This window comes from Euprymna scolopes, chromosome 38 (genome assembly GCF_053919585.1).
Source record: "Euprymna scolopes isolate OS-2025 chromosome 38, ASM5391958v1, whole genome shotgun sequence".
NCBI lineage: Eukaryota > Metazoa > Mollusca > Cephalopoda > Sepiida > Sepiolidae > Euprymna > Euprymna scolopes.
This window is the reverse complement of record NC_136519.1, coordinates 24,351,377-24,377,252: the sequence shown is the minus strand read 5'-3', so window position 1 is coordinate 24,377,252 and position 25,876 is coordinate 24,351,377. Positions and strand designations below refer to the sequence as shown.

At 30.9% G+C, this 25,876-nt stretch overlaps 1 protein-coding gene across 25 annotated transcripts in view; it reads left to right on the top strand.

Moving 5' to 3' along the window:
- Positions 1 to 25,876, top strand: part of LOC145263096 (guanine nucleotide exchange factor DBS-like) — an 810,829-nt gene that overhangs the window by 681,747 nt on the left and 103,206 nt on the right. For all 25 annotated transcript variants that reach the window (XM_080120019.1, XM_080120020.1, XM_080120018.1 and 22 more), the window contains 3 exons: positions 2,232 to 2,324; positions 5,090 to 5,168; positions 15,112 to 15,199. In XM_080120019.1, coding sequence (XP_079976145.1) covers positions 2,232 to 2,324; positions 5,090 to 5,168; positions 15,112 to 15,199 — 260 coding nt within the window. The remainder of the gene's footprint in view (positions 1 to 2,231; positions 2,325 to 5,089; positions 5,169 to 15,111; positions 15,200 to 25,876) is intronic.

The window sequence follows — 25,876 nt, the reverse complement described above, 5'->3', positions numbered from 1 at the left end:
TAAATTTGCCTTTTTTCTGTTGTTCTTGGCCTCCGGGCCGGGATCAAAGTGTAGTATCTGTTCTAGCAGATGCTGCACTTAAGATAATTTGTACCAGTCAATGGAGGGGAAACCCTCTATACTGGGACAATTATTATTTTTGGTAACCAGAGTGCCCCCTTTTTGCCTACTAGGGGAGCTGGTTTTTACCTCACATTAAAAACGGCCTTGTGCCTAATTTGCTCAGTGGGGGAGCAAATAAATACCATCTGTTCTAGCAGATACTGCAAGCTATGACTAGCTATGACTAGCTATGACTAGCAAAGACCAGATGTGGGGGCAACCCCACATGCCTGACCTTTAACCAGCTCCCATTTCCCACCTCTCGGGAGCTGGTCCCCTTTTCCCCTTCCCCCTCCCTTCACTCCTCACATTAAAAATCGGCCTTGTGCCTAATTTGCTCGGTGGAGGAGCAAATAAATACCATCTGTTCTAGCAGATACTGCAGCTATGACTAGCTATGACTAGCAAAGACCAGATGTGGGGGCAACCCCACATGCCTGACCATTAACCAGCTCCCATTTCCCACCTCTCGGGAGCTGGTCCCCTTTTTCCCTTCCCCCTCCCTTCACTCCTCACATTAAAAATCGGCCTTGTGCCTAATTTACTCGGTGGGGGAGCAAATAAATACCATCTGTTCTGCAGATGCTACACTTAAAATAATTTGTACCAGTCAATGGAGGGGAAACCCTCTATACTGGGACAATTATCATTTTTGGTAACCAGAGTGCCCCCTTTTTGCCTACTTTTAGGGGAGCTGGTTTTTACCCCACATTAAAAACGGCCTTGTGCCTAATTTGCTTTGGTGGGGAAGAAAATAAATACAATAAATAGTTAAGTACAATAATATTATTCTGACACTCATTGAAAATAAGCATTTAATTTACTTTGTATTTCAAATAGTAAAACAGAGAAGATAACTCTATATTCGTTCCATTCCTTCCGGTACTCTATGTTTGAAGATAACTAAACAGGGACTTGATGCATTATCCACCCGTGTTGAAGTTCTCCTCTTCTGGTTTGGAACATCCTTCCACGGGTAGCACATGCGAAGCAACCGGGATTGTGTCTCCTATTCTCAATCACTATCCTCCCCTTGTGTAGATTGCTGCGCCAACTCCCACAATCACTTGCTTCTGCCTCCCAGTTTGGGATATCAATGCTCATTTCCTTTACGTAGCGTTTAACTACATCTTTGTACTGGAGTTTTTGCCCACCCACTCTTCTATTGCCATTCTCTAGCTCCCCATTTTCGGGATCCCATCATTCGCCATTCTTACTACATGACCAGTCAAATGCAGTTGTGTGGTTGCAAGAACTACTTCTGTAACATTGTCTGGGTACTAACGCACGTTGTAGCCTCAGTCACAAAGGCGACAAAGAATAGAAAAGAACTTGAACTTTTTTTTTTTTTTTTACACAGGCATCACCACATTATCAAAGCCAAGAGGCCACTCGAGGATAAGGGTTAAAGAGTGTACAGTAGAAATTGGACAATATAGTAATCGTTAATAACGGAAATTTGGTAAATTTGTTAACAAGTGGAACGGCTCATCAAGAACTTGTTTACGTTAGACTTGAAGACAACCATATTGTAGTCAGCTGGAAAGCAGGAAAATGGAAGACAATTCTACAGGCGTGCAGTTCTAAGAAAGAAGCTTTGTTCATGGAATCTAGGTTTAGGTTTAGGCACAGATAAAGAGTGGGGGAAATTATTGATAGTGTTAGACGAGTGTTTCTTGTGAAAGTTTGGCGAGGGGGGACCATAGACTGAAACTCCTTTTTCTTTGTAGCTACAACATTTATTTAATAATTGTCACACACGTCATCCTGAACATTATTCAAGCCTTGAAAATTATCTTGTTCTGTGCTCCACATCTCTCTTATGATTGTCCTCTTTCTCCTTTTTTTATAGTCATTTTTCTTTATTGGTGACATCATTTCACATGCATTTGCGTAGAGCTATCATCGCTAAGTTACGCTTCAAGTCTGACTGTATTTGCTCTTTTTAGGAATTCTACTGTTGTCACTTAATCATTCCACCTGATTTTCATCATTCTCCTGAGATGGCACGAAACAAGAGAAGATAACTCTGCATTCAACTAGTCATAAAAATAGCAATTGCTGTATACACAATGTTACCTTGTAATTCTTTTAATGCTTGTGTTTTTGTTTTTTGGTTTTTTTTTCAGTTGTCTCATATAGGATTAACAGAAAGTGTGAAGGGAGACAAACGGAAATTTGAATTGTGGTTACGGGGAAGAGAAGAAGTTCATATTATACAGGTTTGTTAGATTTTTTTTTAAATAGTTATCAGGCAGGCATATATGAGATTCCAAACGTTGGTAAATATTTGTCAAGCAGACATATCTGACCTCTAAAATGTTTAACTATCTATCAGGTTTATTAGAAATTTTGTCAACATTAGTCAGGTTTTAATACTGAGAAGATTAAAAGAGTTTTGTCCCTTGAACCATATTAGAAGTTGCTACCTTTGTCTAATTTGTGCTGACGTGTTATTTGGGGTTTTGGGAAACTTGGAGTTGTCTGCCCTTTTTACTGTTTATAAAAACACATGTATGATGTGTGCATCTCTCTTCATTTGTAACCATGTAAATAAACAGACGTGTCCTTTGCGTCTGTGTGTATAAAGGCTAAGAAATGTTAAGTGTTAATTGATTTGTTTTCTTTTGTCAACTGTTGATATTACTTCCTATTTGAATATTATTTAAGGAAGAAAGGTACGTTTTCTTTATTTACTTCATAATTAACTAACAAAGGTTATTAACTAACCTACACATACTCCGTGCATGGGCGAATAGTGGCTTTGTAAAGAGTAAAGTGATGCTTAATATTGATGAAGGCAGAAGTGACGATTTACATGAATAGTTACATCATAAACATAAAAATATATGTACAGGTTACCCCCCCCCCTTAAAAAAATAATGCATAATCTGAGACTAAGAAAATGTTAAGTAAGATTTGTTTTATTTTGTCAACTGTTGATATGACTTCCCATTTGAATATTATTTAAAGAAGAAAGGCACGTTTTCTTTATTTACTTCATAATTAACTAACAAAGGTTATCAAATAACCTACAAGGTTAACATATATAACATCTTTTTTTCTTTTTTTGACTAGCAGTTATCGCTTATCAAGGTCCAAAAGCCATTCAAGGATAAGGATTAAAATGTGTTTAAATATTTAAAGAAAAATAGCAAGAAAATGTCACTTTCAGCAGAAGGCCCACAGACAATCCACAGATTACAATAGAATGTCCAATGCTTAGCATACAAGATCAAAGAATGTAGAGAGGCAACTCTTCATCGAACACTGATGCACACAAAAAAATCTCTATGACAGAAATTCATAAGAGATATATCCTCCAAAACATTGACTTGTGACTCTACTTTAATCAGACATCAAAACATCGGAAGCAAGGAGGTGATAGCTATGTGGTTAATGATACAAACTGACAACGTGGATGTACCAGGTTCAAATTCAGTCTATTTCACAGAAACAATTTCAATGATTGTTGGCAACCTTCACATGGTCCATCCTATAAGTACCTGATATTTTTCTAGAAATGTAATGTTGCTTAGGAAACCAACATATTTTAGCCTCAGTTGCAGAGGAGACAAAGAACAGAAAAAAAACTTCAAATTGCTTTTTTTTTTCTTCATTCCCTTATTACCACTGCGACTTCCCTTATGTGGCCGTCTTCTCAGACATCATCCACACCTTTCACATAATCTCGAACATTCGTAACATCTTTAACATCCACATTATTTTATAGAAAGAGCCGCAAGATAATTCTGCACTAAACACTGATGCACGCAGCAGTTCGTAAGAGATGAATGTTCACAAAGCATTGACTTGCATCTCTTTCTGTAAAAAAACACGGACACGCATATGCAAATGCATGCGAAATTACATCATCGGGAAATAAAAAAAAAAGACACTAAAAATGAGAAAGAAGACGATCACATTAGAGTCATGGATGATGTTCGAGAGCATGTTTGAGAGCACAATGACATGAAGGACATCACAGCCATAACAAGAGAATGAAAAAAATGCAAGTTAAAGTTCTTTTCTATTCTTTGTCTGCTTTGTGACTGAGGCTACAACATGTTGTTTCTTGGACAACGTTACATTTCTAGAAAAATATCAGATAATTATGTGACAGACCATGTGAAGGTTGCTAACACATTTTTAATATTTATAAATATTGTTTCTCTCCTTCAAAGTTAACCCGTGCAAGCCAGCTAGTAACTTGTGTGACCTAGATGGACCAGGTCATCCCACTATATATATATATATATATATATATATATATATATATACAAAAAAAATAAAATAAAAAAAGGAACAAAAAATATGTTAATTACCTAAAACACGCCATACATATAAATCCCCTCCTTACATTTGCTGCGTGGCTCCACACAGCCATTCAATTCATTTTCCGCTCCATCATCTAGCATGTTTTGAATCGATCTGTCACGTCCACCATTTGAAAAGGGGAATATTTTCCCGAAATATATTATGGATATTGTCACAGACATAACAAGTAAGACATTTGTATTTAATAAAACTGAATAAATATATGTATATATAGACATATATATATGTACTTATTGACTGTATCTCATTCCTCGCATTGTGATAGCCTTCTCAATCTCTACTACATCAATATTGTTTTGTTTTTCTTTATGTTAAAATAAATGTTTCCTTGTTTTCAACTTGATTTATGTACCATAAATATTTCTTGATTTTCTCTGAATCTTTAGTGTTTTTATACTTGTCACATCTTTAGTATCCGCTAGACACAAACACGTAACACTCCAGCAAAGAGATGCTCTATTTTACTACAGGAAAATGCGATGCAGGTCATATTCTTATTGTGGGCTTCCCTTTACCCTGCAACATTTAAGGCCATTTATTAAAAATTTATTTATTGAGCAATACTCTACAACTGCTCATCGGAGGGGATATGACGCATTCATAACACAAAGAATTTCATAGGACTCTTTCTTTCTTCTTTCTAATTTAGGCCCCGAGCATCGAAGAAAAAGAGGAATGGGTGAAAGAAATTAAAGCTGTTCTGCTGAATCAGTTTGATCAACTTAGAGGTGAGTGAAGAATTGGATAATACGAACAAATGGCTAAAATACCTTCATTAAAAAATTTAAAAAAAAAAAAAAACTTTTTTCACTTGTTTAATATTTAGTAATCTTTCCTAGCTCAACTATTCAGAGAAAGTCCCTGCGACTTATGTCCCCGATAGTAGCCCCCTACTTCAAAGTGGCACTGTGTCTTCTTGTTTGGGATGAGAATTGAATTAAAAAAAATAAATAAAAAAAATAAAAACAAAACGTTGATGGACACACAACTTGGTGTGTTCCTTTTTCATTTCTCTGTTTCATCGAAATACTATTTCCATTATTTTCATACATATACATTTATACATATTTATACATATATTGTTAAAAAGTTTACCTGATTTGCAAAACCAAAACTCAACCCCACCCACCCAATATCGCAATTATGAAAAGCATGCACCAGTATTACAGTGAAATATATGGAAAAAAATGTAGGGGCAAGTATATCACCTTGTTTCACACCGTTTTCAACTGAAATTGGATCAGACAGAGATCTGTAGCAGAAACAAATGGGACTTTTTTCTTCCTCGAATCAATGCCTCTCCCCTGTGCTATTCGGCCACATCTTGACCAGTCAGGAGTACGGCGCATTGATACTTCCTATCCCCAAAGGAAATCGGCCAGCATCCGGTTTGAAGAAGAACAACCCATTCTTACACAGAGAGACACCAAACGGAACGGACCTCCTTTTCTTCTCTCTCTCTCTCCACCTCGGTGTTATCTCTACGGTATCGACGATTCCACTGGAATAACTACCGCGATAATACCAGGTGCCGGAGTCCAGCTTTCTACAAGGAAAATACCACATTCTCCTCAATAAACCTTTTCTGTGACCTTTTATGAAGTTGTTGCGTTTGTCATTTCAGAAGCTTGTATCGAATTATTTATTTTATTAGGGTGTTCCCTAAAAGCATTACAAACCCTAAAGATCCATTAAAGTTTACTTGGGCTTTCATATCATAGTGTAACTGCTGAAGCAACTCTACAAAACTGGTAGAACAGCCTTATTTTTTAAGAATCTTCCAGAGTGCATTACGATTAATGGTATCAAAAGCTTTTTGTCAGATCAACACAAAACTTGATACAAAGGCACTCACTGCTCCATACAATATCATGTCATTGTGCCGCAGCCAGATCTAAAACCACATTGATTCTCTGGGATGATAGTGGGACAAGTCCATTTCAGTAAACGATTTAACAACATCTTTGCTAAAACCTTTCCCACTGCTTCAAGCAAGCTAATGCCTCTATAATCCCCACACTCAAATTTTGACCCCCTTTCTTTTATAGATTGGGATCAATATTGCATCAACCCAATCTTGAACAGCTAGCATTACCATGCTAAGCAGCAAGGATGAGTGTATGGATTGCGTTGATAACACTATCACCTCCAAATAGCAATAAATCAAGTCTGGATGCTCCCCCCCCCCGTATTAATCTCTGTCAATGTGCTTTTGGACTCATCAGTGCTGGGATCAGTCATCATCTCATCAACGGTGACCTCCTTTTAAAGAAGACTATCAATAGCTGTATCATTTACTTCAGACGGATTATTTAAAAGATCTCAAAAAATGTTCTGTTCATCATTCGATGATCCCCTCAACATTGTTGAAAAGGGCAGAACCATTTTTGGATTATCAAAGGTATCAATGTTGGAGGCTGCGGTCAAAAAGCTTGTCTGATTTTGTAATACATATCTTATCAATTTTTGCGGTCATAATCTGTCTGATTGTCTGCTGACAAATTGGCCCACCACTTTTTTTTTTTTTTTTTTTACACAGGAATCACCACATTATCAAGGCACTCGTCTAGCTAAAAACACTATCAATGATTCCCCCCACTCTTTATCTGTGCCTACATCTAAACGTAGATTCCATGAACAAAGCTTCTTTCTTAGAACTGCACGCCTGTGGAATTGTCTTCCGTTTTCCTGCTTTCCGGCTGACTGCAACATGGTTGTCTTCAAGTCTAACGTAAATAAGTTCTTGATGAGCCGTTCCATATAAGTTATCAAATTTACCAAATTTTCATTACTAATGATTACTATATTGTCCAATTTCTACTGTACACTCTTTAACCCTTATCCTCGAGTGGCCTCTTGGCCTTGATAATGTGGTGATTCCTGTGTAAAAAAAAAAAAAAAAAAGTGGTGGGCCAATTTGTGAGCAGACAATCAGACAGACTATGACCGCAAAAATTTATAAGATATGTATTACAAAATCAGACAAGCTTTTTGACCGCAGCCTCCAACATTGATACCTTATAAATTTTTGTGGTCATAATCTGTCTGATTGTCTGCTGACAATTTGGTCAACCACTTGTTCTTCCTTCGGGGTATCTCACACTGTACTTTAAATTTTGCTTCTTTATCCACCTTTTCTATAGCTTTTTTAGCTGATCCATTAGAACACAAACATATCTCTTGAGCCGTTTTTTCTCATCCAAAAGATTGGTGATTGTAGAATCATTTTCATCAAAACAATCCCTATGTTTGCTTTTCTTAAAGCCAAGAATTTCAGCTCCTTTGTTATATACTTGTGACTTAAATTGTTCCGAAGCTCCGTCAAATGAGATATTAATAAATGAGAGTTTCACACACACACACACACACACACACACACACACACACACACACCTCTCTCTCTCTCTCTCTCTCTCTCTATATATATATATATATATATATATATATATATACCGTCACCGGATTATTTATCTTCCACCAGACTATCCATTCATGTGAAATCACCTTTTTCTTCACCATATTCCCTCTGCTTCACTTTTTTTGTTTTCAAGTAAGATCTTTGACTTACTTGTTGTTTCATCAAATACTTTTGCATGGAAAATCCGATCCCACATTTTGCTCATTCCTGTCCTCTGATGAGAAGGAAAGTATTTCTTCGAAACTCCACGGATTAAGGACTATCCACTTATCTAGTGTTTCCTTTTCAGATTAAATATGTTTTTAACTCATTTCAGAGTTTTTTTTAACATGTTTTATTAACTGTTTGCTCGTATATATATATATATATATATATATATATATATATATATATGATGGAAATAATGGAAATAGTATTCCGACAAAATAGAGAAATAAAAAGGAACAAACCCTATTATGTGTTCATCAACGTTTCGTCTTTATTTCGAGACTTCCTCTGGAAGTACAAGTAAGTAAATACCCCTGACAAGCATACATAAATACCTCCGACAAACCCGACAAGTAGTTAAATCCCACCCCTACACTGTAGAGATCCTTAGGTGTAAGAAAACCTTCTACTCCAGTAATTTCTTCCCCAGAACTGCTAGACTTTGGAACTCCCTTCCGAGTCCCTGCTTCTCCAACTGTACTGACATGCAGAAGTTCAAGTGTAATGTGAACAGACATCTTGCTACCCAACTCCCTACATAGTACCCCTGTAGCTTATGTCCCTGATAGTAGCCCCCTACATGAAAATGGCAATGTGCCTTGTTTGGGGTAAAAATGTAATAATAAAAAAAAAGCATAAATATTGGATTATTAAAAGATTTAGATGGTTCCGACTAAGACAATAGACACCTGCAGAAGGTCAGATAGCACAACTACTGAAACATTAGGAAAATGGCAAAAACGAAGATGTTGAAAACGGTGACATAAATAAAGAAGATAAAAAAAAATGGATACAGTTGGATTAATGGGAAAGATTGTTAATGTCATTTTTATTTTACAGGTTACAAATTTTTAAACGGATTTATAAGTTTGGGTCATTTTAATCAGTTAAAATCTCATTGTATTTAAAAGATTATAACTTAATCTGAAACAAAAGAAAATTAGTATTACATATGTAAATGATATAAAAGAAAATTTTTTAATCTTTACTAATAGCAACTAAAACCGAATAAAAATGTTGCAATTTTTTTTTTAATAAAATGCTGTTGCAAAAAGTCTCTTGAAGGATAAATATCTGTTTTCTAGAATGATTTCAAAGATAATTAGTAAATTGAAAGGTAATTAGTAAATTGAAAGATAATCAGTAAATTGAAAGGTAATCATTTAGTTTAGTTAATAGTGAAGAAATCGAAAATAAAGATAAATGAAAATAATAACTTTCACAAAATACATTGAAATTTTATTTTTTACCGACCTGTATACTTTTAAATTGTGGAAAATGATTGTAAGATTTGTTATAATTAAATTGACTTATCGGGCCACAGAATAAAAATAATGTTGTACACAAACAACAACACAGCAAAAATCATTTTGATTCTTGTCTTATGAAAATCTTTTTGATTCTTATCTTATGAAAATCTTTTTGATTCTTGCCTTATGAAAATCATTTTGATTCTTGTCTTATGAAAATATCAGGGCACAAAATAAAAATAATGTTGTACACAGACAACAACACAGCAAAAATCATTTTGATTCTTGTCTTATGAAAAGAACCTTGAATAAGATCTAATTTTTTAAATAAAAAAAATCTTGAAAACAATTTCATAACATTAAATGTATACAGGTCCATAGAAATAAAATTTTAGTGCATTTCGTTAAAGTGATTTGTTGCATTTTCTTTTGAATTTCATAGCTCTTAACTATAAGGTAATATTGTAATGTTGTCTGGGAACCAACACGTTGTAGCCTAAGTCTCAAAGCAGACAAAAATAGAAAAGAACTTCAACTCGCTTTTTTTCTTTGTTGTACAATGCATTTATTTCCTCATTCTCTCATTACTGCCATGACGTTGCTCATGTGATCATCTTTTTGAACGTTATCTACACCTGTAATGTGATCTTTAACGTTATTCTTGTCTCTAATGTGATCTCCTTTTTAAAGTTTTTATTTTTTCTTTACCGGTAACATCATTTCACATGCATTTGCATATGCGCATCTGCACTATGTTACACACATTCCTAACTTTATATATATAAATGTATATATATATATATATATATATATATATATATATATATATATATATAAATATTAAATGGCAGTTTTGTGTTAGGTTGATATTTAAAACTAGTGTGCGGGTGTGTCTTTATTTGTTTTATAAGATTTCTTTTTGCATTATTAAAAAATATTTTTCTGTTTTTAAAAAGATTTAGTGAGTTGTTTTAGTTTAGTTTTTCTTTTCAAAAATATTTTAAGTTGGTTAAAAATTTGAATTGGAGCATTTAAGTTGTATGGGTTTGTTTTTCTTTTTAATTTTGAAATGAGATTTTCCATTTCTTATTATTCTTGTGATCTCCATTTTAAAATCTTTATTTTTTGCAATTGAAATTTTAATAAAACGAATTCATGAAAATTATTACTTTTCTCGTATTATTTGTATTCTTCGGACTATTGATCTCATCATCTTCAGTGTGATTTTCACAATGCTTCGGTCGATGTAACCACCGATCTTCTTCAGGTGTATCTTGTCAAACTCGGGGATGTTTCTGTCGAACTCAATAATTTGGACTGAATTTCGAACGGAACCCTTTCTTTACTTCACGAGGGTAGCATGATCTTGTTCCATCAGCCATAACTGGATAGAGGTCCTAAGTAATTTGCAATTGTATTTTTCAATCGATCACACTGAGAATTGAACCTTCAGGTGAATATCTCTTTTACAATTGATTTTACCAAGTACTCTAACCACTGTGCCACGGGTCCTTGCAGACAATTCTAGTATGAATTTTAGAAGCCTTAAACCTATTTTGCTTTCTATCACTATTTATTACTAATTATTATTACTATATATATGTATATATATATATATATATATATATATATATATATATATATATATATATATATATATATATAAGAGCAAACAGTTAATAAAACATGTTAAAAAAAACACTTTGAAATGAGTTTAAAACATATTTAATCTGAAAAGGAAACACTAGATAAGTGGATAGTCCTTAATCCGCGGAGTTTTGAAGAAATACTTTCCTTCTCATCAGAGGGTAGGAATTAGCAAAATGCGGGATCGGATTTTGCATGCAAAAGTATTTTATGAAACTGCAAGTAAGTCAAAGATCTTACTTGATAACAAAAAGTGAAGCAGAGGGAATATGGTGAAGAAAAAGGTGATTTCACGTGAATGGATAGTCTGGTGAAAGGTAAATTATCCAATGACGGTAAAATCCAAAAATGTAAATCCAAGAAAGTTAATTAAATTTCCATTCACACAAGTAAAATCCAAGGAAATCACATATTTGGAAGATGGTTCAAAATAATCCGAAAGGCCGAAATCCATGGAATAATTCACAAATATGTACAAGGAAAAGCGGGAAAATTCCAATAATATTAATAAAAGAAAAATAAGATATGCATTTGATACAGCTGCCGAGACAAAAATAATTAAGAAAAATCAGTGAAGAAGAAGAAAAAATATCAGTGAAGAAGAAGAGAAAAAAATTAAAATTAAATTTTTTAATTTATATATATATATATATATATATATATATATATATATATATTGTGTACAGAAAGTTGTTAGTTGAGACAGATCATTGGTACCGTCGGTTTCAAGCCCGATAATAAGGCCCGTTTAAGGTATCCTTATCAAGCTCTCTTCAGCCAATATTCGTCTCAGAAGAATATTGGCTGAAGAGAGCTTGATAAGAGTACCTTATACGGGCCTTATTATCGGGCTTGAAACCGACGGTACCAATGATCTGTCTCAACTAACAACTTTCTGTACACAAAATATAAATACGCTCTTACAATTTGGATTTTCCTTTTAATTGAGCACTCTGCTGGAATTCTTTTTCCAAAAAAACCTAATCATATATATATATATATATATATATATATATATATATTTTAATGTTTTTACTTATTGTATATATTATCTATTATTTATAATTAATTGTTCCCATATCATATTAAATTCTATATTAGGTCTATTTGGTAATTGGTTATCTTGCAGCATATGTGTTGCTTATTGGAATCGTCTTACTTTCCACCGTTCTTCTCTGTCTATAATTTTTACTTCGCCCCCATCACGGGAAATGGTTTCCAAATAAAGGGTTCTGTTCAAAGTCTAAATTCCCAAGTTCGACAGAAACATTCCCAAGTTCAACAAGATACACCTGAAGAAGATCTGAGTTTACATTGGCTGAAACGTTGTAAAAATGACACTCAAGATAAGAGCAGCAGTCCAATGAATCCAAATAATCCAAATAACCTCATCTCAAAAATTCAGAAAGTCTTATTAATTTTTTTTTTTTTTCAAAAAATTTTTTTTACTACCTAAAACAGTGAAAGTGCAAATGTTTTCCCAAAATTTGTAAAGAAAGAAAAGAAATAAATAAAATTTTGTTTCAATTATAAAAACAAATTAATTAAAAAACAAAATTAGTAAAAAATATTTTTAATAAAAACAAAATTAAAAAAATTTAATCATGCCACTCAATTTTCATTGTTGGTTTTGACTGATTTTATTATCTGACTATTTACTGCATAAGCTAGAAAAAAATTAAGTAAGAAATTTTTTTTATAAATGAATAACAACATTATTTTAATTAAAAATTTTTTTAATTTAAAAAAAAAATTGAAGAAACACAAAGGAAAAAAAGAAACATTTTTAAAAAATAAAGTAATTAAAAAAATTAAATGAGAAAAAAGAAAAAAAACAATTTTAAATAAATAAATTAATAAAAATTTTTAATTGAAAATCTTTTAATAAAATAATTAAGTAAAATAAAAAAAGAAAAAGGAACAATTTTTTTAAATAAACAAATTAATAAATTTTTTAATGAAATATTTTTTAAATTAAAATAAAATTTAAAAGTAAGAAAAAAGAAACAACTTCTTAAATAAATACATTAATAGAAAAATTTTAATTGAAATTTCTTTTAATTAAAAACGTTTTTAATAAAAATGAAAGAAAAAGAAACAAATTTTTAAATAAATTAATAATATTTTAGTTGAAAATTTTTAAAATTAAAAGAAATTTTTAAGTGAGAAGAAACAAGGAGAAAGAAACAATTTTTAATCAAAACTTTTAAATTAAATAAAAATTTAATTAAGAAAAAGAAGAAAAAAGACAAAATTTTAAATAAATAAATTAATAACATTTTTTTAATTGAAAAATTTAGAAAAGGAAAGAGAGATTATGAAAAAAAAATTTTTAATAAAAAAATTTAAAAAATTTAAAAAGAAAAAAAAGAGATCATGCATAATAATATAATGTCGAAATAAGAAAAAAGATAGAAAATCAATAGGAGACTCAATATCGTGCGTTTGTAGCCATCTTGATTAAAACTAAACAGGTTTCATTTAAAAAAGAGTCGGTATTGACATAATAATAACCGATGTTTCTGCATAACGAAATGGATCTGTAAAAAATGTACCGAGATTTTAACATGCTGGAGGAGTTGTTTTGCATGAAAAACAAATATTTGGATTTTGGAATGTATCTATACTGTTATATATATATATATATATATATATATATATATATATATATATATATATATATATATAGTAAGTTATAAAATATATATGGCGGTTAAGCTACACTGAATATTCCACGTTTCATCCACTCTAGGACTCTTCAGGCTTATGCTCGAATTTTGTGGTTGCCTGTCATTTTTATATACTTCTATTGAGATTTTAGTTAGCCAATCAGCTTTCTAGTATCCACCGCGCCTGTCCTATCAACCAATGAACATGCAGTTATCGGACAAAGGCCTATTTGACCTCTGGTTGACCTATTCCTTAGTGTGTGCTCTATTTAGCCTGGATATCTAGTTTCTTTATCTGTTTTAAATCTAAGTTAGGTTTTTTTAAAAAAAATTTTTTTATGTTAGTTTATATATAAATATATATATATATATATATGTACATACATATATGCACACATATATATACATACATATATGTGTGTGATCGTTTATGTATATTCATATTCATTTAATTTATTTATTTGTTTATTTTCTATTGTTTTTGTTAGTTTAAAAACTATTTTGTATCGCTATCCTACGGTAAATTTTATCTTGTGAACACAGTTGTTCGCTATTTCTCTTCTACAATTTAATAAATGTTGGGGTTCTTTAAAGACTGAATCTGATGCTACTCAATCTATGTTGTTGGTTTTGCCTGATTTTATTTTTTTCACTATTTATTTCACAAGCTGAAAAAAAAATACGATTTAAAGTAAGAAAAAAGAAAACAGAATGGAATTTTTTTTTAATAAATGAATTAATATTAAAAAAAAAGTTTTCAAATAATTTTAAAAAAATTAAAAACAAATTTTAAAAAAGAAAAAAAGAGATCATTAAAAGAATTTTTTTTAATAAATATTGTAATAAACATTTTTTTATTAAAAATGTTTTATTAAAATATTTATTTAATAAAAAAATTGACAACACATTTTTTAATTAAAAATTTTATTAAAATATTTTTTAACAAATAAATTGACAAAGCATTTTTTTATTAAAATTTTTTTATTAAAATATTTTTCAATAAATAAATTGACAAAACATTATTTTTATTAAAATTTTTTTATTAAAATACTTTTTAATAAATAAATTGACAAAACATTTTTTTATTAAAATTTTTCATTAAAATATTTTTTTAATAAAATAAATTGACAAAACATTTTTTTATTAAAAAAAAATTTTATTAAAATATTTTTTTGATAAAAGAAATGTTTTGTATAAAATGTTTTTAATAAAAAATATTTTCATTAAAATTTTATTTTAATAAAAAAATTAAAAAAGAGAAAAAATGTTTTTTAATAAAACATTTTTATTAACTATTTTTGTTAATAATTTTTTTATTAAAACATTTCTTAATAACAAAAATGTTTTTATTAAATTTTTTAAATAAAAAATATTAAAAAAAAAACAATTTTTTTTCTCAATAAAAAAAAGAAAAAAAGAAAAACGAGATCATGCCACTTAATGTTTTATCTTTCACTGATTCTATATTTTCTCTATTTAGTGCACAAGCTGAGCCATTCTCGCTATGGAAGTAGATCACAAGAAGACCTCACCAGAATGGGAAGGTTTTCTGAATCTATGGAGGGAAGGTGAGTTCTTTACTGTACTTTTTACTCATTAAACATTATTTTCATTCGGGATAAACATTGATATTTCCTTTTAAGAAAAATATTCATTGGAATATATTTCTTATGCATCTTATTAATTTGAAAAAAATAAAATGTATCTGTTTCATCATGGCTGCCATACCTGAAATCAGAAATTGCGCATCCCCCGAAAAATCCCCAATTAGTTTAGGCTGCGTAACCTTTATAAATTATTCAATTGTAATTCCTTATTGAGATGAGTATATTTATCAATTTATTTATTGCGGACTATTATCCTCATCTTTTTTTGTTGTTATTTCACGATGTTTCGCCCAACTATTTCTCTGGCTTTCATCAGGTGGTGAGCGCGACAGGATAGTAACTCTGAATCTCCTAACTGCATCCTCAGCAATTACTGCCATCCATAGTTGTTGTCATCTCACCACATTTTCGCCAAGTAAGCCTCATCGTGCAGTGGATAGAGACGTTGAATCTCTACAGTTCCAGGTGAGCATTGCCTGAAGATGGCGGTTTCAATCCTACCCAAAGCTGGCCAGAGGCTTACTTGGCCAAAACGTGGTGAGACGACAAGTATGGAAGGCAGTAATTGATTCAGAGTTACTATTGTGTCGCGGTTACCACTTGATGAAGGCCAGAGGAATAATAGTCCGCAATAAATAAATTAATTTTGGTTTGAATTTTATTTTTATCATTTATAAAAAGACAGTTTGAATTTATTAAATCGCTAAATATTGCTTGTGGGTGATATGCATTTATTAAATCATTAAATATTGTTTGTGGGTGATATGCATTTATTAAATCATTAAATATTGTTTGTGGGTGATATGCATTTATTAAATCATTAAATATTGTTTGTGGGTGATATGCATTTATTAAATCATTAAATATTGTTTGTGGGTGATATGTATTTATTAAATCATTAAATATTATTTGTGGGTGATATGCATTTATTAAATCATTAAATATTGTTTGTGGGTGATATGCATTTATTAAATCATTAAATATTGTTTGTGGGTGATATGCATTTATTGAATCATTAAATATTGTTTGTGGGTGATATGCATTTATTAAATCATTAAATATTGTTTGTGGGTGATATGCATTTATTAAATCATTAAATATTATTTGTGCGTGATATACATTTATTAAATCATTAAATATTGTTTGTGGGTGATATGCATTTATTAAATCATTAAATATTGTTTGTGGGTGATATGCATTTATTAAATCATTAAATATTATTTGTGGGTGATATACATTTATTAAATCATTAAATATTGTTTGTGGGTGATATGCATTTATTAAATCATTAAATATTGTTTGTGGGTGATATGCATTTATTAAATCATTAAATATTGTTTGTGGGTGATATGCATTTATTAAATCATTAAATATTATTTGTGGGTGATATGCATTTATTAAATCATTAAATATTGTTTGTGGGTGATATGCATTTATTAAATCATTAAATATTGTTTGTGGGTGATATGCATTTATTAAATCATTAAATATTATTTGTGGGTGATATACATTTATTAAATCATTAAATATTGTTTGTGGGTGATATGTATTTATTAAATCATTAAATATTATTTGTGGGTGATATGTATTTATTAAATCATTAAATATTATTTGTGGGTGATATGCATTTATTAAATCATTAAATATTGTTTGTGGGTGATATGCATTTATTAAATCATAAAATATTATTTGTGGGTGATATGCATTTATTAAATCATTAAATATTGTTTGTGGGTGATATGTATTTATTAAATCATTAAATATTATTTGTGGGTGATATGCATTTATTAAATCATTAAATATTGTTTGTGGGTGATATGTATTTATTAAATCATTAAATATTATTTGTGGGTGATATGTATTTATTAAATCATTAAATATTATTTGTGGGTGATATGCATTTATTAAATCATTAAATATTATTTGTGGGTGATATACATTTATTAAATCATTAAATATTATTTGTGGGTGATATGCATTTATTAAATCATTAAATATTGTTTGTGGGTGATATGCATTTATTAAATCATTAAATATTATTTGTGGGTGATATGCATTTATTAAATCATTAAATATTATTTGTGGGTGATATGCATTTATTAAATCATTAAATATTGTTTGTGGGTGATATGCATTGATTAAATCATTAAATATTGTTTGTGGGTGATATGCATTTATTAAATCATTAAATATTTTTTGTGGGTGATATGCATTTATTAAATCATTAAATATTGTTTGTGGGTGATATGCATTTATTAAATCATTAAATATTGTTTGTGGGTGATATGCATTTATTAAATCATTAAATATTATTTGTGGGTGATATGCATTTATTAAATCATTAAATATTGTTTGTGGGTGATATGCATTGATTAAATCATTAAATATTATTTGTGGGTGATATACATTTATTAAATCATTAAATATTATTTGTGGGTGATATGCATTTATTAAATCATTAAATATTGTTTGTGGGTGATATGCATTTATTAAATCATTAAATATTATTTGTGGGTGATATGCATTTATTAACTCATTAAATATTGCTTGTGGGTGATATGCATTTATTAAATCATTAAATATTGTTTGTGGGTGATATACATTTATTAACTCATTAAATATTGCTTGTGGGTGATATGCATTTATTAAATCATTAAATATTATTTGTGGGTGATATACATTTATTAACTCATTAAATATTGCTTGTGGGTGATATGCATTTATTAAATCATTAAATATTATTTGTGGGTGATATACATTTATTAACTCATTAAATATTGCTTGTGGGTGATATGCATTTATTAAATCATTAAATATTGTTTGTGGGTGATATACATTTATTAACTCATTAAATATTGCTTGTGGGTGATATGTATTTATTAAATCATTAAATATTGTTTGTGGGTGATATGCATTTATTAAATCATTAAATATTATTTGTGGGTGATATGCATTTATTAAATCATTAAATATTGTTTGTGGGTGATATGTATTTATTAAATCATTAAATATTGTTTGTGGGTGATATGTATTTATTAAATCATTAAATATTATTTGTGGGTGATATGTATTTATTAAATCATTAAATATTGTTTGTGGGTGATATGTATTTATTAAATCATTAAATATTGTTTGTGGGTGATATGCATTTATTAAATCATTAAATATTGTTTGTGGGTGATATGTATTTATTAAATCATTAAATATTATTTGTGGGTGATATGCATTTATTAAATCATTAAATATTGTTTGTGGGTGATATGCATTTATTAAATCATTAAATATTATTTGTGGGTGATATGCATTTATTAAATCATTAAATATTGTTTGTGGGTGATATGTATTTATTAAATCATTAAATATTATTTGTGGGTGATATGCATTTATTAAATCATTAAATATTGTTTGTGGGTGTTATGCATTTATTAAATCATTAAATATTGTTTGTGGGTGATATGCATTTATTAAATCATTAAATATTATTTGTGGGTGATATGCATTTATTAAATCATTAAATATTATTTGTGGGTGATATACATTTATTAACTCATTAAATATTGCTTGTGGGTGATATGCATTTATTAAATCATTAAATATTGTTTGTGGGTGATATGAGAAGAAGTCATTAAAAATGTTTCTTATCTTTAACATTATTACATGAGGAGTCATTTTGTGTCGAAAGTTTTTATTTTACCCATCGAAACTCGAGAACTGCATGATTAAAATGTGTAAACATTGAATGAGTAAAATATCAGCATGGCTGCCACTTGCAATTTCGTAGTAGCTGCTTTGACCTTTTGATCAAAAACCAATATCAAGTTAAACGGAATTAACCGAAGCAAAGCTGACTAGTCAGAACATGACAATTAAAACAACTTTTATTTTTACTTATGTTGAATATATATATATATATATATATATATATATATATATATATATATATATATATATATATATATATATATGACTTGGGTGCTATCAGCTAGAATCAAAACCAAAACATACAACTAGTAGAATTTCTTTGTGTGGGAACTAGTATAGGGTCTAATGGTAGAACGATACCCCTTTTTGATTATCTTGACTTTCCGCACTGTCCTTGGTCAGTGAAGGAGAAATCGTTCTTGACTGAGGTAATTTTGATTTTTCCCTAATCTAGAGCATCCCGTTTTGGGGAGCTGTATTTTGGCCTGCACTAAAAGCCTACCTTGTGTCTAACTATGCCCTCGTAGGGAGGTAAGTAGATAGGAACTTTCTTTCCTCGACAAAATTGTGTGTTTATTACCAGGCACCATAAAGTTAGTGAGTACCTAATTTACTTGTCTCCCCACGAAAACAGAGTTAGACACAAGGCCGGTTTTTTTTTTAATAGGGGGGAGGGGGAAAATACAGCTTCCTCAAAACGAGCAGTATGGACTGGGACTCCCCCCACCCACCCACCCACACTTCCTTTCTCACTTTCATGACTTAATTATCAGCCACGTTCAATAGAAACAAATCTCATCCTGGTATTAAAAAAAAAAAGGAAGAAATAATCCTTTAATTCTGTTTGATGATTTTTAGATCACGTGTCACCCAGCCCCCCACCCCACCCCCGAAATTGAACACATGTTCACATTTTTTTCTTCGACCGCAGGCTAGGATGACGATTGTTTTTCTATTTACTTCTCAAATCAACAAAAGGTAACGCCACCTTCTTAAAAAAATCTTTGGGTAAATGTTAGCTTTAACGTCCTAAACTTTATACTACCAATAACAGTTTGAGTAGGTGTGTTCGGACCGGACCGGCGGACGGACCGATCTCAAGAATATATCTGCGATCAGTAAAGAACTTCTTTACTGATCGCAGAAAACGACCCTGGTGTCTAACTCTGTCCCGTGGGGAGGCATAGTAAATAGGTACATTCTTGAGATCGGTCCGACATTTACTTTGTTGCTGTCAGGGTGAGCTAGGGTTTCTGTTCAGTTTCAGAAGGTCTAACCTCCCAAGCATTACCTTCTTTGAGAAATACTATGCAAAAAAATAACCTTGATTAAAAAGTTCTTTTTGCATATTATTTTTAAGTTAGATTCAGTTTTTACAATATTTTTTTGTTTATTAAATTGTTAGGTAATTTGCTAGAATAACTTTTTAAATATTGCAATCAAGTAAAAAATGGAATTTTTTACTTGAGTAAGTAAATTGAAATAAAAAAATGATTCTTGTTTTAATTTCATTATTTTTATTGTACAATAATTTATATCAGTTCGAAATATATTAAACATTACAAAACAAAAACAAAACAAAACATTGTTAATGACTATTTTGGTAGAACAAAAAAAAAAATGTCTACTGATGTCGGCCCGCTTTAACGAATTCTGACTAGGGGCATGTGAGCAAGAAAAAGCCAAAGTAGAACCAGGGAGACATCTGCTACAGAAGAACCCGTTTTCTTTTGTTGCTGGTCAACCATTTTCTTTGTAACATTTTCAATCTTTTTATGGATCATCAAAGCTTACTTGGCAATTCGGAAGCTTAACTAATTGTTCAAAGGGAGGTAACTATTTTACTAAAGTATTTTAAAAAGAGATTATTTTTTTCCTTACAGTTATTAGAATGTTTTAAGAAAAATTACAATACTGTCGCATTTTACTTCTTTTTTTTTTTAATGTTATAAACGTTTGTTACATTAAATGAAGTAGTTGAAAAAAGTGCTTTGCTTCTTCAGATTATCATTTATTTCGGCATTTAAATTTAAGGAAGATACTGAAATGTCTGTATGATGTAGTGACGTAACAGTCGAGGGACGAAGAAAAATCACGTAAACTGATCAAGTAGGTTTATTCAAGAAAATCAAAATTTACTGTTTCGATGAAGGGGGGGGAGGAAAGGGGCAGACAACGCTAATGCACACGGAATCAGTCAAAACAATCACTGATTATCTCCCCTCATTATATGTTTTCTAGTAAAACATAACCTTGTCTGCCACTTATCGGTAAAAAACAGCAGATTTATTTTTTTGTAAATATATAAAAAAAAAAAAAAACGGTACTTGTACAGTTTAGTCAAGACATTAAAAAATGAAAATATCGAAAAAATGTTAAATTGTATGTATCCGTTATGGAACGAAGTTCTCCGAAAAAAAAAAAAAATTCGCTTAATTTCATCAAGTAGTTTTTTTTTTTTTTTTTATAGCGAAAAACCAATTTGTTATGATACCGAGCAAAATGTTTGATTTTTAGGAAGAAAAGCTAGTATTAAAGATGGGGAGGGGGTGTCTGCGCGTTAACTTGAGTTATCTCCCTTTGTCATTTCTAAAATTCAAACAAATTCTTTTTAATCCAAGATGACTGCCTTCAACGCGCTCTCATAAAAACGTGTTTTTCCGCTGTAAAGAAAAACAAAAAAAAAATTACTTGATGAAATTAAGTGAAAGAAAATTTTTTTTCAGAGAACTTCGTTCCATAACGGATACATGCAATTTAAGCTTTTTTTTTTTTTTTTTTCGATATTTTCATTTTTTAATGTCTTGACTAAACTGTACAAGTACCTAAAAAACTACTTGGTCAGTTTTTGTCATTCTTGGAATATACAATCTTCAATTGCGTGAAAAGTAGCTTCCACCATCATTTTTCCCTACAATTGTTAATAAAATAGAGAACAATAGAGTTGAGCTTATTGCCGCCGCTTATTTTCGCCTAATTATAAAGTATTAGAACTAATAAAATTAAGAAGAGATTCACAGCGTTATTGAAAGCTTTCTTTCATGGAATTTTCCAAATTATAGCTGTTTTGATTTAATTAGTTTTGTTTTGATTATTTCTTTTTGTTTTGATTATCTTTTTTTGTTTTGATTATTTTTTGTTTTGATTATTTTTTTGTTTTGATTATTTTTTTTGTTTTGATTTTTTTTGTTTTGATTATTTTTTTGTTTTGATTTTTTTTGTTTCGATTTTTTTTTTGTTTTTGTTTTTTAGACGATGTTGTAAGTTTTACAAGGGACGTAATTCATGAAACTTTTTTTTATCAAGATTTATCTCCCTGTAGATTTTTTTTAAGCAGTGTGTAATTATTTTTTTTATTGTCCAGAATTTATCATATATCAAAAAAAAAAAAAAAAAGAATGTTTTAAATGCTTAAGTATCATCCTGAGCTGCGTCTTTCGCATTGTGTTCTGCAGTCCTGAAAGTGCTGCCCCAGAATTGTGTCACATTTTTGGAGTTTTGTATTGACTAACTATCGTAATGTTCCTAAGTTGTATGCATTCCCTAATTAGCCCAATAGTATCTATCTATTGCTAACGTTTTTATAAACATGGCTTAATAAAAGGAAAAAATATGTGTGGTGTGGTGTGGTGTGGTGTGGTGGTGGTGGTGGTGGTGTGTGTGTGTGTGTGTGTGTGTGTGTGTGTGTGTGTGTGTGTGTGCAGATCATGATGTAATAATCATTAGATCACTCCGGACGGATGTTACAACATTTAAAAATAAATGTTTGAATTTCAACGGTATTTCTCGTGGTTGAGGTTGGTCGTGAGGTTTGTTCCATGCTAATGGAGTCAGAAATAGCTTCGTGCGTGGCCAGTTTCGACTCTCCCGAGCGACAATAACCGTGTCACCCTGCGCTGAGGATTCCTGAAAGGATGAAACACTAGTGTCTGTAGGTATTTAAAAATTATTTTAGTAATATATATATATATATATATATATATATATATATATATATATATATATATATATATATATATATATATTATGTGATTTTAAGATATATTAATAATGGATTCAGAGACAATAAGAGAAATTATTTTCATTATATAACCGTATAAATACAATATCACTGTTATAGTAGGTAGGCTTTGACAAATCTGAGTAATTTTCTCCTATCTTTTTGTGAAAGTCCAGGTGAAGGTAGCACGAATAATTCTGTTATTTTGTTACTAAAACAATAACGACCCTGGTGTCTAACTCTGTCCCGTGCGGAGGCATTGTAAATAGGAACAATATAATTTTGAATATATTAAAAAAAATCTTTTTAAAGTGACATTTATTTTATGACTTGAAGAATTAACCGGCAATTATTTTTATGGTAAGAAGACAGATAATATCAGACAGAGTTCAAAAAAGAGTCTCCAATCAAGCAGGTCCCACACTCTCAACCAAGCTCTAACCCCTGTCCCATCGCCATAATATTGCATTCTTCGTGCCTGTTTTACTTTTTTTTTTCTTTTTAATTTACTTACCATTTTGTTCTAGCTGGGGATGGGGCATCCTACCAGATACCAGACATTCACCCACTATCTCGTACATTCCAACCGAGATATTTTTTTAAGATTCTAACCGTCTCTCTAAGTGCACTGAAATATAAGGGGCTATTTCAAATTAGGGACCATATTTATAGTAACATAGTATGAGGGGTTGTGCAGTGAGATGCTTGTTCACATTACATTTAAATCCCTACATGTTGGTAGAGTCAGAGAAATAGAAAACAGAGATGGAATCCCAAAGGCCAGAAGTTTGAGAGAAGAAACTATTAGAGAAGAAGACTTTCGGCATCTGGGGACCTCTACAAAGAAGAGGTGGAATTTTGCTGTTTATCGAGTTACTCAGATTTGGGGGAAGCAGAACTGAAGCAAGTTCATTGAAGCACATTCTGTTGCAGTACTTGTAAAACAAGTACTGGGGATGCAATACTCTAGTGATGTAACAGGAGTTAGAACTCGGTAGACAGTTAGGAACCTATTAACTTATAGACTCATTTTGGGATCTTTTTTTTTTACATAGAAGTCACCACTTATCAAGGCCTAGAGACCACTTGAGGATAAGGGTTAATGAGTGTACAGTAGTCAATGGGAACATGTCATAGTTATTGTTAGTGGTGGAAATTAGGTAAATTTGATTACTTAAGAGAAATCGCTTATCAAGAACTTGTTTACATTGGACTTGAAGACGACCATATTGTAGTCAGTTGGAAAGTAGGAAAACGGAACAGAGTTCCACAAGCGTGCAGTTCTAAGAAAGAATCTTTGTTCATGGAATCTACGCTTAAGTTTAGACATAGATAAAGAGGGGGGGAAATTATTGATAGTGGTTTTAGCTAGACGAGTGTTTTATGTGAATATCAGGAAAGTAAGAAAATAAAATTGAATTCCAAAGTGTATCAGTTTGAGGAAAGAAACTATTGGATTAGAAGGCTTTCTGGCATCTAGAGATCTCTACAGTGGAGGGGTGGGATTTTGCCGTTTGTTGGGTTAGTCAGAGGTTTTACACTGAGGAGGCGCAAGTGCTACGAGTTTGTCGGAGCACATTCTATTAAAGTGCCAAAAAAATGTTAGTGTCTCTAATGATGCTGGGTCAAACAGCTAAAAAGAAAAAAGCACAACGAAATACAAAGGCCTTATGTACAACATAAAAAGAAACTGGAATTCTAGGAAGCTTTCCATCATTCCAGTAATTATATGAGCAACCCGACATGAAAAATAATTTCAAAAACTACCTTGCAAATATACCCAGTAAACCAAGTGCAAGAGAGATACCAACAATTAAAGGGACAGTTAGAATCTTATATGAGAGTAGAAATTGGATTTTGCGTTTACTTTCAGCAGGCTTGTAACTTTTGCTTCCTTTAGTTTGTCTTTTAGTCTTCGCATTCAAAGAGTGATGTTTCTGATAAAGGAGAAAAAACTGCTGTTAGCTGGGTCAGTATCTATTCATCTCACACTTATTGTTGGTTAGTCTTTGACCTTTTTTTTTTTTATTTTGTAGCTCCTTACATCAAATGGCTTCAAGCCTTGTCTGGAGTGATTTCCATAAAAAAGAAAAAAATATCTCTTGCTTGGAATGTCTGGCAAAATACAAAATTATAAGAATATTGAAAAAAAATAAAAGGATCAAAATGCTGTTGAATACCAACTAAAGATTTATCAAGGCCCGAAAGCCACTCGAGGATAAGGGTTAATGAAAGTGAAGTAGTGGTGTAGTAATCGCTAATGGTGTAAATTGAGTAGAATTTGATTATTTATGGGGACGGCTCCACAAGAATTTGTTTACATTGGATTTGAAAGCTACCATGTTGTAGTCAACCAGGAAGCAGGCCAGTGGAACAGTGTTTCACAGGCAGGCAGTTTTGGGAAAGAAGCTTTGTTCATGGAACTGCGTTTAGATTTAGGAACAGCTAGAGAGTAGGGGAGATCGTATATAGTGATTGTAGCTAGTCGAGTGTTTTTTGTGAAAGTTTGGTAAGAGAAAACCATAGATTGAAGGTCACTCGAGTACTTGCTATGAAAATAATGGTATATGTATTCTCCACTGGTTTTCAGCATGTGCCATTTTGCCTTACTCAGCAATTTTCGTTTGAGCATGCACATTGTTTGCCAAGTGTCAAAAAAACAAAATGTCGACCACTGAAAACCATTAGAAAATGCATTGAATAATAAAGATCTGTTGTCATGAAAACTACTTTTTGGTTAACAGTATTAAATATGATATTCGTTCAAAAAAGACCTGAGTACTCCATAAAAATCAACTTTTGAAAGGTAAGTTGGTATTCAACAGCATTTTGACAAAAAAAAAAATAAATAAATAAACACGTTAAAAAATAATTTTAACACTACCTAGCAAATGCACCCGGTAAACCAAGTGCAAGAGAGATACAAACTATTAAAG